This window comes from Athene noctua, chromosome 14 (assembly GCF_965140245.1).
Source record: "Athene noctua chromosome 14, bAthNoc1.hap1.1, whole genome shotgun sequence".
Classification (NCBI taxonomy): domain Eukaryota; kingdom Metazoa; phylum Chordata; class Aves; order Strigiformes; family Strigidae; genus Athene; species Athene noctua.
The window spans coordinates 9,583,263-9,595,852 of NC_134050.1; the positions used below are offsets into that span (position 1 = coordinate 9,583,263).

The 12,590-nt window shown below is 36.2% G+C and overlaps 1 protein-coding gene across 4 annotated transcripts in view; it reads right to left on the minus strand.

The window, feature by feature from the left end:
- SHANK2 (SH3 and multiple ankyrin repeat domains 2) overlaps positions 1–12,590 on the minus strand; it is a 362,639-nt gene that overhangs the window by 291,857 nt on the left and 58,192 nt on the right. For all 4 annotated transcript variants that reach the window (XM_074918532.1, XM_074918533.1, XM_074918531.1 and 1 more), the window contains exon 11: positions 7,896–7,973. In XM_074918532.1, the coding sequence (XP_074774633.1) occupies positions 7,896–7,973 (78 nt within the window). The remainder of the gene's footprint in view (positions 1–7,895; positions 7,974–12,590) is intronic.

The following is a 12,590-nucleotide window of genomic DNA, read 5'->3' on the forward strand; positions in this document are numbered from 1 at the left end:
AATGTAGCAGATTACTGCAAGCATGCTTATCTACATGCACATGGTTTGTGAAACAAATTTTCCATAAGGTTTAACCTTTTTATACCACACATAAGGGTACAGGAATCAGGAATTCATAAAACAACAACATCTGTCATCTCTCCTGCAGTTAAATCTGGAGCAGAGTCTGATATCATATACTATTCTGCAAGAACACTAAGAAAAAAAATACTGGGTATCTGTCACTCCCTAGATGTTTATATGGTGCCTACCATTTCCGTTTCAATTAATGAAAAACCCTGGTGACAATGTAATACAAATAAATGGACATCTTATATTCATCTTGATCATATAGTTCTGTCTTAGGACTAATGGGGTTTTCTGATGTCTTAGAGACACAATATTTAATCACCCCAAATTTCCTCTCAATCAATAAAAATATATACATTCTTCTGATAGACACAACAATGAAATAAAGTATTTCCAGTGACAAGATTTACCATGCTCTTTATAGCTACAGAAAAAAAAAAACCCACAGAGTTGCCACAGCTGACCTTTTTACAAGGATAAGACGTGCTACGTGTGGCTGCTCCATTATGATCAGGCTATTGAAGAACTTACCCTTGCTGCCTTCTCTTCTAGGATATAGTATAAATAAAATCACAGGAGCTATATTCAATCTTGCTGTCAAAATCCTGTAATTAATTTAAGATTATACAAATCTCCACTGACTCTTGCAACTTCACCCATGACAACTAATCGCATCTGAATCATACAGGAGCCTTTCTTACTTTGAGGCAAGAACTGGTAGTAACCCTTACAATTTAGTTTGCTTAATTTGTTCCCTTTTGTAACCTAGTTTCAGTTGCTTCTGAGCTTTTGGAAGCTTACCCATTTGGTAGAAAAACAAACAGATTGGCTCCTAGCTACCTCAGAGACACTGTTTTTCCCAGGGAAATCCTGCAGCATGTGAGAACACCTGAGGCATTTCAGCTGGACACCCCTGTCTGAGCAGGGAGAGAGAAAGCACAAATGGGAAGAAAAAAAGGGTCTTGGATCACTTACAGAGAGCACATTACAAAAGATGGTCTCATGAACACTCCTCCATAAGTTTACAGTCACGTAACAAGTGTGCAGCAACAGCTTTTTTTAAAAAAAGACACATTCTGCAGTAAGTATTTTTAGAATCTCCAAGTGTGGCAATATTTTGCATTTCTCAATAAAAGATAATCATATCATTTAATTTCTTTACGTTTTACTGTATTACTTCCATTTGTATGCTTTTCTGAAAAATGACAGGGGTTAAGACAAAGGTTAGGACAAAGCCAGCACTACGCAAACCATCACTGGGCCCAGGTGAATGGATTTCAACCCCATTCTGTATCCATGTGTATTTTTCTGCGCCTGTACCTCTTCTTATATCCAGCCCTTATCAAGCCAAGCAAGAATATTAGTGAAAGCCCCTTAGGCTGAGGTCTGACTTCTCAAAAGTAGCTGGAATATCTCCAGAACTAGCTGAGGCAGAAGCATCTTTTCTGTCTCATGTTTTCAGCAAGAGTATTACATTCTGCTTTGTTATCTTGTCACCACCTGTATAATGAACCAAAAGTTGACCTTGGGCAATTGTACTTCATGTGCCACTAAGAAGAAGCACCTGCTTAACAGTTTGTCAATACTTCAAAACTGACAACAGCAGGAAATCTGCTGACACTCAAGCTCACTTCTAACTTGCCATCAAGCACTTCCCTGGTGGAAGTGTTACCTGGAACAATATTTCGTTTCCCTACTATTCTCAGGAATATTTTCATTTGCCAACATTTCCTCTAATACCCTAACAGATCCCATATCAGCACCACAACAGCATAAATATACCCAAGGCAATGTGTAAAATTCCCAAACAGCCTTTTTCTCAAATGAGAACATGTGTTCCTCTGTATAAATAGCACTTCGAGGTAAGTGACAAGAAAACGTATCGTCACTCATCATTGTTTGCATCTGGATATATCACCATGAGACCACTCCTTTTCATGTTTTTTTTAATTTTAATTTTTAAGTAATTATGTTGCATATGCTTTCATATATACATACAACATATTTTTAAGGAAGAATCCATAGTTTGTTCTGGTATGGTCACTTGTGTAGATTTAAAAATGCTAAATGCAACTCTTACGAATATCTCTGTGTCCAAGTCTTAAAAAGCCATTCTGCCAAATTTTCTACTAATTCTAGTACTTTTGGGTTTTTTACATGATTAAAACCTTAAATCTTTTCTTATCAATATCTAAATATGACAAATAATGAATAAGTGCAAATTAGGCTGTACACTCTTCCATGAGTGTCCTTTACCTATTATTTCTGTACTGCAAAACACAATGTAACTATTCAACACAAGGAATGACCTAACACAAAGAAATAAAACAACCAAAACAAGTGTGAATAAATTCCATTATTTGACTCAAATCAGGACAAAAGCTGGAAAAAACCTGAAAGTCTGACTAAAGGCAGAATGCATCACAAGACAAGCACTACATTTTTTGCCAATAATACCCAATATTCAATGACGCATTCTCCACACAGGTGCTTCAGAAAAGGAATTAGGATGAAAATAAATACTTGGCAAAAGCAAAGTCCTTGTGTAATTCATATGCTCCATTAACACAGCAGTTACATATTTTAACATCAAGACAGAAAGCATTACTTTACATTTGTAAAGATGCCTTTCTGAGGCACCAGACAGAGATTTTCAGTTTTAAAATTAGTTTTCTCAGAGTTCCACCCTTTCAAAAATAAGCCAGAGACAAAAAATACCTGAGAATAATATTATTTATTTAATAATTAGATAAAAAATAAATTTCAACAAAAAGATGGAAATTAAAAATCATGATAATCTAAATCAAAATGAGGTTTTGGGAAGCCATTCTAGTGATATACTGGATAATAAACAGGACTGATTTTTTACAGAGCACTAGCAGGGCTGGGAGCATTGCATGCACATCCACCCTGTCACAGCCCCATCTCCCTGGACTCCCAGCTCTAGTCTCCCCAGTCCAACGCTTCCTCCCCAGCATCATCACCAAGCAAGGATCCCTTTTTATACATTCAATCCCAATTTCCCCTCCAATCTGATTTTCTTTCTCTTCTGCCCTTGACAACTGAAGATCTCCCCAAGACCCTTATCAATCTTGGTCTTGCTCCATTCACTCTACTCTTGTACTTTCTCACCCATCTCCAAGCTCGATGTTTACTTACCCATGCCCAGTTCCGCCCATCTATAATCCCCACAGCCAGTTTAGCTTCCAAATATGCAGTCTGGTTTTGGAGGCCCTGTATTTGAGTCAGACTGCAAACCGGTTTACACAGCCACGTTATTAATATGGAGATCACTGACAGCATGCAGGGCAATTAAAGAAAACAAAACAAAACAAAACAACAGAACACAACAGGGGAGATGGGACAAGGAGAGGTGGGTCAACAGAGTTTTTCAGTATGAGCAAAACAACACATGTTTTCCCTCACCCATACTCCGAAATGGCTGAATCATTTTGTTTTTCCAAACAATGCTGCCTGAGATACCAGGCATGGAAAATTTCATTTCAAATTATTCAAATCTGGCAAAAATATGAGCAATTGAAAAGAGATGTACAGCCAACATACTGAAAGGAACAATTCTACCTGCAGTGTATCTGGAAGGTTGCTGCTCCTCCTGCCATCTGTGTAACATAAGCACATTAATGACCCATACTGATATGGGACAGCAATACTCAATAGTAGGGTACATCTGAGAGAGAAGTCATTCTCAGATACAACTCTGCCACTAAAAGTTGTCACTAAATGCCACCTCAGAATAGTTCTTCTGTATATTTGAACACATATGCTTTAAAACACTAATTATTAGTACCATTAGCTCTAAGCTTGAAAGTGCTTTATAGCCCATATGAAAACATATGAATTATTCATATAAAGCTTCTGCTCACTAAAAGAAAAAACATGATAAGCGAGGTGTACGTTCATTTTTACCTGCACAACAGAATTTCAATGCTTGTAAACACTGCAAAAGTGAAATTTCTGAGTTACTGGATCATTTTTTGCCAGATAGGTAAGAAATTATTTTACATTCATACAGGAACACATAAAAAGTGTGGAAAACTAAGTAGCTATGCACGTTGATAGGATATCGTGGCTTTTCTGAAAAGGTATTTTGGTAGGTTTTACTAATAAAATATAAACCGTAACAGCAAAAAAAAAAAAACCTAAAACCACTGGAAACTTTAAAGCTAACCTATATCTGGAACAGAAGTTACAGATCAGCATTTCATAAGCCTGTTTATCAGAGCTGTAAGTCAGTGCACTGTATGTTGGTGGCAAACATCATGTTTCAGCAAGCTCTATCATAAGGTATGAAAGGTTGTGGAGGCATTAGCAGTACTTACACCAGGCATGGGTGACGGCATGTCCAAGTTCAATGCTACGAGTGAAAGCACAGACCTGCTCCAATCTTTCTTCAGAAGAAACATGGCCAAGCACAATGTATGTAACAGTGTATTATTAGCCAGAACTTGCAGCTCTGTAATGCCGATGTTTTTTTCATTGGGGAGCACAGAATAATTAGCAAGTAAGGTACTTAGATTACCCAGCCAAGATGGGATGGATAAATAAGTGATTAATAAACAGAACTGTCAATATAGTATAATGATGTGACACAGGTTTCATTTTACCTCTAATTGCTAGTCAGCCTTTAATTGAAATGCACAGTACACACAAAATTCTGACAATTAGACCGAGCACAGTGATGCCGGAATTGTCCTAATCTACTTGGAACACACAGAGGGAGGACAGAGGGAGGAGATTCACCCCACGTCCATACAAGTGCTGATGTTTATTAGTGGGGGCCAGACCCCACAAAAAACATACAGAGACATTTCTGCTGACCCATATTCTGTTATTGCAGAGTACAGCCTATCAGTACAATCTAAGACAGTTGACAGTCACAGACTTTTGTCTACAGACATTAACTGTATTCAACACTGATTACTAATTTAATGGACCGCAGTCATCAGTCAAGATGAAACACATTCTTTCAGAAGCAGCTAATAAAAGCTTAGGTGCTTAACTGGGAAAGACAGTCAAGCTTTTCCATGGCCTCGACACCTGGCAATGCCTTTCCAACTCTGCTAGAGACTGAAAAGGCAAAAAGGACAGCCAGATCCCAGGCAGAGATGTGAACGCTGTGTGGGATACCTGAATTACGTGGCACAGAGTTCAGTCCAGATTAGTTTTCCTACTGTACAGTCCCTGTACTTGTTTTAATAAGCACCGACATTTGGTAAGAAGTGAACACAAGCACTTTTTTTTTTTTTGGTGGTGGTAAAATTACACGAAATTCATTGGACACTAATACTAGATACAACCTCTGCTGCTCATTTTCATCAAAATAAATAAGGCCTTGGCAGGCCTTGAAAGCAACACACAAATTTCCCCATGTCTGGATACCTCTGTTTTACAGAATAGCACAGGTTTTGTATCATCAGTTCTATAAGCAGCAATTCAAAAGAATCATCCTTTCAGATTTCTGAGAAAAGAACATAATGGAGGTTACTCAAAGGAATAGATGCTGCAGCTACAACTGTTCTCACTTATGTACATATGAGATGCTTCGATGTTCCTTGCTACTGATTACATGAGTAAACATTTTCAGTATGCAAAATTCTATTAACTCAAGGGGATTCTGCATAATTTTATAACAGCTCCACTTGTGGTGTTTGATCGACTGGGTCAGCAACAGACAGATGGCAAAGAATTAATTCTAGTGCTGCTTTATGGTAGTGCTGGAGTCAGGGTTTTCTCTACTCACTCTGTTTGGAAAAACTAGAACTTTTCCTACATTCTCTACACCTCAAAGTAAGACACCATAGAGTAAAAATATGAAAAGTAATTTCCTTAAGTATGTGGATCTAGAAAGCCAAACCTAAAAACAAAGCCAACCTAATCGTCAGTCTTTCTGTCTGTGCTAGGGGAAGAAGGACCCATCAAAAGCCCAAGCATCAGAAGTGTAACGTGTAAGAAAAGATAAAAAAGAGAGTTTTCTTCCATAGGGACAGGAGATAGGTCACTGGTCAGTAAGCGTGCTTCCACAGCTATACCCTTCTCTTAAAACTATTTCTTCTGTTTCCTGTGCTCACTTGATTTTATCTAGTTTTGGCTAGTCATCCTTCACTTCTTGAAGCCCTACAACCATCAGCACTACCTTTTACAACTATTTTCTTTTTTGCCTTTTTCCCCCTGTACTTTCCTAAGAGGAAGAACAAGAATGTAGCAGCAGTCAGCACAAAGCGGAAGACAAATGGAAACTATTCCACTTGCCATTTACCCTACCCACATAAAATCCTAAAACAAAAAGAAAAGTTAATCTTAAAGACATGAAGTAATAAAATAATCTAATCTCTCAAAGTAAAGAGATTATACTGGAATCCATCCCTGCAATAATTAGGGTTTTCTCTTATTCCATTTTTTAATCACTCCATAATTCTAAGGTGCAGTGATAAGTATTATCTAGTCTTTAGCGAATTTGCGCTTAGCATATATTTAGATGGCAAACTATTAGCAGTCTGGAAATGGTGCCTAAAATTAAATTATTAATGCACTGTTCCCCAATTTGGGGAAAATAGTCCCAAAATTAAACAGTGATCTGGCTGGAATTTGCAGGCAGAACTCTTAAACTCTTGAGATACACAACATATGTCCAGAAAAACATCAAAATTTGGAGAAAATTGAACTGATATAGAAGTACTTGGCTGAGGTGGGTTTTTTTAAAAGCCTGAAACTCAGAGGTGTTATCTACATGTAAACTTTGAGAAGACAACTCAGACACTCATGTGGACATAGTTAATACTCTAACTATCTCAAAGCATCAGAGAAAAGGCAGTCTTCCTTGAATTCTATGCCAGCATCACTCAAAGTGGGTCAAGGATTTAATGGGAAAGATACAACAAGCAAAATCAGTAAATCAGGTTTTCTTTTGGTTGAAAGACTACTTGGTTTTGGGGAAAAGGCCCCTCACATTTCAAAACAGGACAGTTCCTTTCAATGGCATGGTGTCATCATTATTCCAGAAGCACTACCTTCTGTAACCTGAAAAAAATACTTTCTGCTCCTTTTTCTTTAAACATTATAGCTTTCATCCCTATTTCTCACATGTCAGCTTGCATTATGAATGTTTCTCTGAAATGCAAGCTAATAAAGACTGCTTCAGAAATAAGGGCTTACGGTTGTCAGGCACACCTGCCAACCCTTTGGACAAACAATTTTCTTCCATTTGGATTTTTAATTAAGCTTTCTGAAAGTACTTTAATATAAGAAAATGGTGAAAAAACATCTAGTAGATTTTGACTAATCCAAAGAAAGACTTCATTTTCTATTGAAGATAGAGATGACAGCTTCAACTTTTACCACTGACAGTGCATTAAATCAATCCCATCCCTGAAACTTAGCCCAGTTCTTTGGCCTCACACCCAAGGAAGGAAGAGCTTCTTTCTGGCTAAGAGGGGCCAAGCAAAGCTTAGGTGCCTAGTCACTCCTTGGATCTCTCTTACATGCGACTGGAGATAATCACAAAGCAAGGCACATCCGATCCCAAGACACCAGTCTTTTCATGTTTTGTCATCAACAGTTCATATAATTCTCAAAGTCACTGACAGTGTCATTGGAAAAGATAAGAGGGATCATGTTTTATCTCATTACTGATTATTTCAGGACATCTTCACTTACTGCATTACACAAAAGGCACAGTTCCCAGAATAGTATTTATCTCACTCTACAGTTGTTTTCAGCCTTCTGCAGTGTAACTTCTCCACTAAACCAAGTTCACGTGAGATTTTCTTGCAAATATTTCTAGGGGGAATGGGTGTTTCTTTTTTTACCTGAAATGGAGACTGGCTGTTATAATTCTTTATCTCCTTGTTGGCTCCCCGGAACAGCAGCACTCTTGCACAGCTCTCCTGAAAAGGGCAGAAGAGTAAGCCTATTAATAAGGGTCTTTAGTTACTACAGATATTGAGGCTATGAGACGTGTTGCTGTTTGGTATATATTTTCTCAGATAAGAAGTAAACAAAATAAATAAACAATCTGAGAATTTAAGTTATTAAAGTAATAATTTAAATATGACCAGCTTTTAGGTGTTTTGCAGCTTGTTATCGTAGAAACAATAATTAAGTGTAAAAAATGTAGAGGAATGAGAGAGGTAAACATCTTACTGAATTTTTAAGAAACTGTACTGTGGAAATTCCATACTTGACAAATCAAATTTTGCAGAAAATATGGTAGTTAAAGATGAAATTTCACTCTCATATGGGTTTTTCCTATTTTGTAGGGAAAACAGTACTGTTCATGGCACGGTAAACAGTACCTGGGATGAATGATATCCTCCCCTACTGCTAAAAATCAGTGGTTTTACCACTTGCATGCACTTACTTTGTTTGGGGTATTTTTTAACATATCTTCATTTTAAACACCTAATGTATGATTTTTTTTTTTTCCAATATATCTGAAATTATTTGGTCTGGCTTTACATACTGCACTCACCAGTCTTACCTTCTCTCTTTTCACATAAAAAATGCTAACAGTTACAGCACAAACACAATACAGTCGTTCTAACAAGACAAAAGCATGGCTTTAGGCCCTCTGCAAACAAAATCCTTTAAAAACAATTTTTTTGATCGATACAGTGTATTGCTTAAGTTGCTACTCTACACTGTTGTAAACTATGAGTGACCATAACCCGCTTAGAAACCCTCTGTGGTTCTGGCACTGTTCTCAGAGTATTAGACTTTCTCATGGTCCATCTTTTGACTATATTTCTTACCAGTCACCTCTAATATCCATCTTGGGACTTCACGCAAAAACATTTCACAATGTTTTTATGTTTCCTTATCATAAATATTTCCATTAATTTTGTTGAGCTTTCCAGATTTGTTATCATGTTGTGTTATGGAGTTCTACCTAATGAGGTATTTCAATGTGCTACCTTTCACTTTTAACAATAAATTTGCAGACAGAAGCAATAATCATATAATTTAGCTATTTTAGTGACAGAAATGCAGTTTATTTACTAGATTCTGAATCATAAGTGAATGCTCAGAAATTATGATTGAAAACAAATTTTGTCATTGTGGTTTCTAATTTATCACACCGGATTCTTAATCCCATTAAGTCTCCTCCATCACAGCGTTGTCCTAAATATATCTGGGGAGGGGTTACCCCATCCTTTCACCAAGATTCAATACTGCAGAAAGGTAGCCTTTTGTTCCCACACTTCCTATTCTGCACAACAGACTGAAACAACAGAACAGATCACAGCTCAAGACAGTATATTAACAATCATCTCATAGATGGTAAATTTCTAATGATATATAATTAGTTGAGATAGTCTCATTTGCTTGCACTGAAATCTTCATTTTAGGTGCGTCCTCTGTATCACTGAACATAGAAAGACCAAGAGCAAGGTGTAAAACATCAAAATGTTCTTCTATTTTTTTATGTTCCGTATCAGCAATCATCCAAAAGAAGTAAATGTGCTGCAATCTAGACGAAGACCCCCAGGTTAAAAAAAAAAAAAAAAAAAAAAAAGTTACTTTCAGGGTTACTTTTCCATTAATTCCTTTTTGACTGACTCCTAAATGATTCTAGGTTTGCACACTGCACTGGAAATGTTAGTAGAACTCTTTAGAATTAAAATACACAATTTTGATCTAGAACTTGAGAATATAAATAATGATATTAAGAAACATAGGGTAGATATTGGCTGATTATTCATTTGTTTATCAGAATAAATAATTCAACACTACAAAACCAAAGTAATTACACATTTTAAAACTTTCTACAAATTTAAGCTGCCTGCTCTGTAACAAAAAACCCGCAAAGTGATTTATTTATTTATTTATTTATTAAATGGTTTTGATGAGAAAAGTTTTGACAAAGTGGTCAGTTGTTCAATATAAGAATTTTCAAGAAAACTTATTTGGATGAAGTACTGCATTTATTTATTTATTTATTTATTATTTTTAAACAGAAGCATTCTTATAGCTTCATCCTCTCCCTTTTGTCTCCTCCCCATCCTTCCAGTATTAAATAGAATAAATCAGGGAGAATAAGCAAAAAAGTCACCACCAGAAATTATTTTTATTATTTTTCCTTTGTTAATTCAATGGAAATTCCGTATTTTAGAGCTCTATGTTGTTAAGGTGCTGCCTATGAATGCCATAATTCCTACTTGCGCATATTTTAGCTCTGACAACATAATACTTATATTGAGAGCTTAGTCTTGTGCATTCTTCATATCAAACATAAACTGAACATGAAGTAGCTTTCTAGACTTGATAAGATTAAAAATATTTTTACAGAGAAGTGTGGGCTTGTCAGCAGATTAGATTCAATTCATTGTCTGAGCACTAATTACCTGATTTAATACTACAACAGTTTTTATATAGAATCCAATTCACTGACTGAAAGAAGGCACATTTCACCCCAGTGTTTTTATTTGCAGCATACAGACACATAAGATCTGCCTACGTTTCACTAAGTCACTGGACAGCCACAAAATAACTTAAAAAAACAAGAGTTTATTCAGCACTTAGCTGACACTCAGGAAAACAGAATTACCAACTTCAGAAACTATGCCAAGAAAACTCCCCAGGGAAGACTGGAAGGGAAAATCAAATGGGTAATGACTCCATCTACAGGAATCAAGAAGTAAAAAGGATACTGCTGTCCCCATCCTCTCCATCCAGAAAAGGCCAACACCATTCCTTCCACATTAGCTAATAACAACTTTCAATAAAAGGGACACTGAAAAAAATCAGCATAGGTTACCGTTCACAGCACCCTGAGAAAAACTTTTTATTTTCACATACACTTGATTAAAGAAAACAGAAGCATTAGAGTGTAGCCACAAGATGTTAAACTTCCACTCACAAAGCCAAGCTTAATGACTATCAAAATATTTGCAACTTTGCTGATGTAATTTCAATTAGAGTCTCTAAATCTTCTACAGAATAATGTTTTCCACTGATGTCAGCAGGAAAACACATCTCTAAATGAAAAACACTGTCATTCTACAGGATATTCTAATTTCAGCATCATACTGCATAACCTTTGCTAAAAGTGTTTGATCTTGTAAACAACTATAGCCATGAAAGCAGTAAAATCATTATAAGAAAGAGATGAGTTCATGTTTTTATGTGCATTATGGTCTGGGCTTCAAAATTCTTATTCAGGAAAAGTGAAGTAAATGAGGCTAAAGTGAGCATTTAAAAATATTTTTTTTCAACAAAAGTGCGTATAGTTACACGTTAAGCTCATCACGTGAAGCCTAACTGCAAAATTTTTGTTGAGATGAAGGTGAATTTCATTTCTCCACAAAATTTTCTAGGAATTATAACAAATGCCAACTTGCAAAAGCTGTGTATGCCTATGGTCTAGAAGCCATCCAAGCTGAGCAAAGAAACCATTGCTAACCTGAAACTAGCTAATGTAGGTACTTAACAGCCTGCTGAAGGTGGTTGGTAGAGAGGGAGCAGAAGCAGTCCACAGAGGTGGGACCACTGCTCCCACTGATAGGCTGAGTACTGCAAATCATCAGCATTAACAGGGAAGATTTGTATGGCTGGACTCTTTTATGAACTGATGTCAATTATGACACACACATCAAGTCAACAGTCTTGAAAAATGTCAAATTATCCCCAAAACTCTATTTCTTAAGAAGTTGAGGGTATTTTAGACCTAATTAAGGAATCTGCCTTGACAAGACTTTTGAAAAAACGTAATATGGTAATTAAATAAGCAGATGCTCTAACAGATGTTTCACTAGTTACAGTCACATCTTATGACTTGTGTTTTCCTAATTCAATGTAACATTATATGCGCTGTGTCTTAACATAACTGAAAAACTCACTCCTTCCTCATCTCATCCATGCAAAAAGATTATAAAATGCTACCACATCAAAAGGTTCTGTTATTTGTAAATGACTAGACAAGTCGTAAACAGCAGAGAATCTGGTATCTTCTGTATAATCTAGAGACATTTCCACAGTATTTTCCACGCATTTCTTATTTAATTCTAATTTAAATTCTAGCAAAACAGCAATAAATCCTGAATAGGAACCAAATATTTAGATGTGATGCAAACAAAAAAAAGAGAAGCTGATAGAACAGGATGTTGTTTTATTTTCTAATTAATACGTATACTCTTGCTACCTACAATGAACAGCCTTATTTGTAATCAGTGAATAAACCACTAATAAAATAGTTTTTAATTATGTTCTTTCTAGTTTCGAAGACCACTGTTTGAAACCTGTAACCCTTCATTGTGTGTGAAATAAATCAAATGAAAAATAATGAACTCTGCTCTTCAGTGCAACTTCCTTCTATAGATCAATAATGGCACATTTATCCCAAATGCATTTATTAAAAGCGAGGAAACTGCATCTCAGGAAAACCTAACACCAAAGCAGTAAACATCAACAGAAAACTCAACAAGCCTCTCTGTTTCTGTGGATGGACATGAAAGATTTAGCACTTGTACCTCAGTTATGCTTTTTTTTTCCTGGCTGTATGTCAC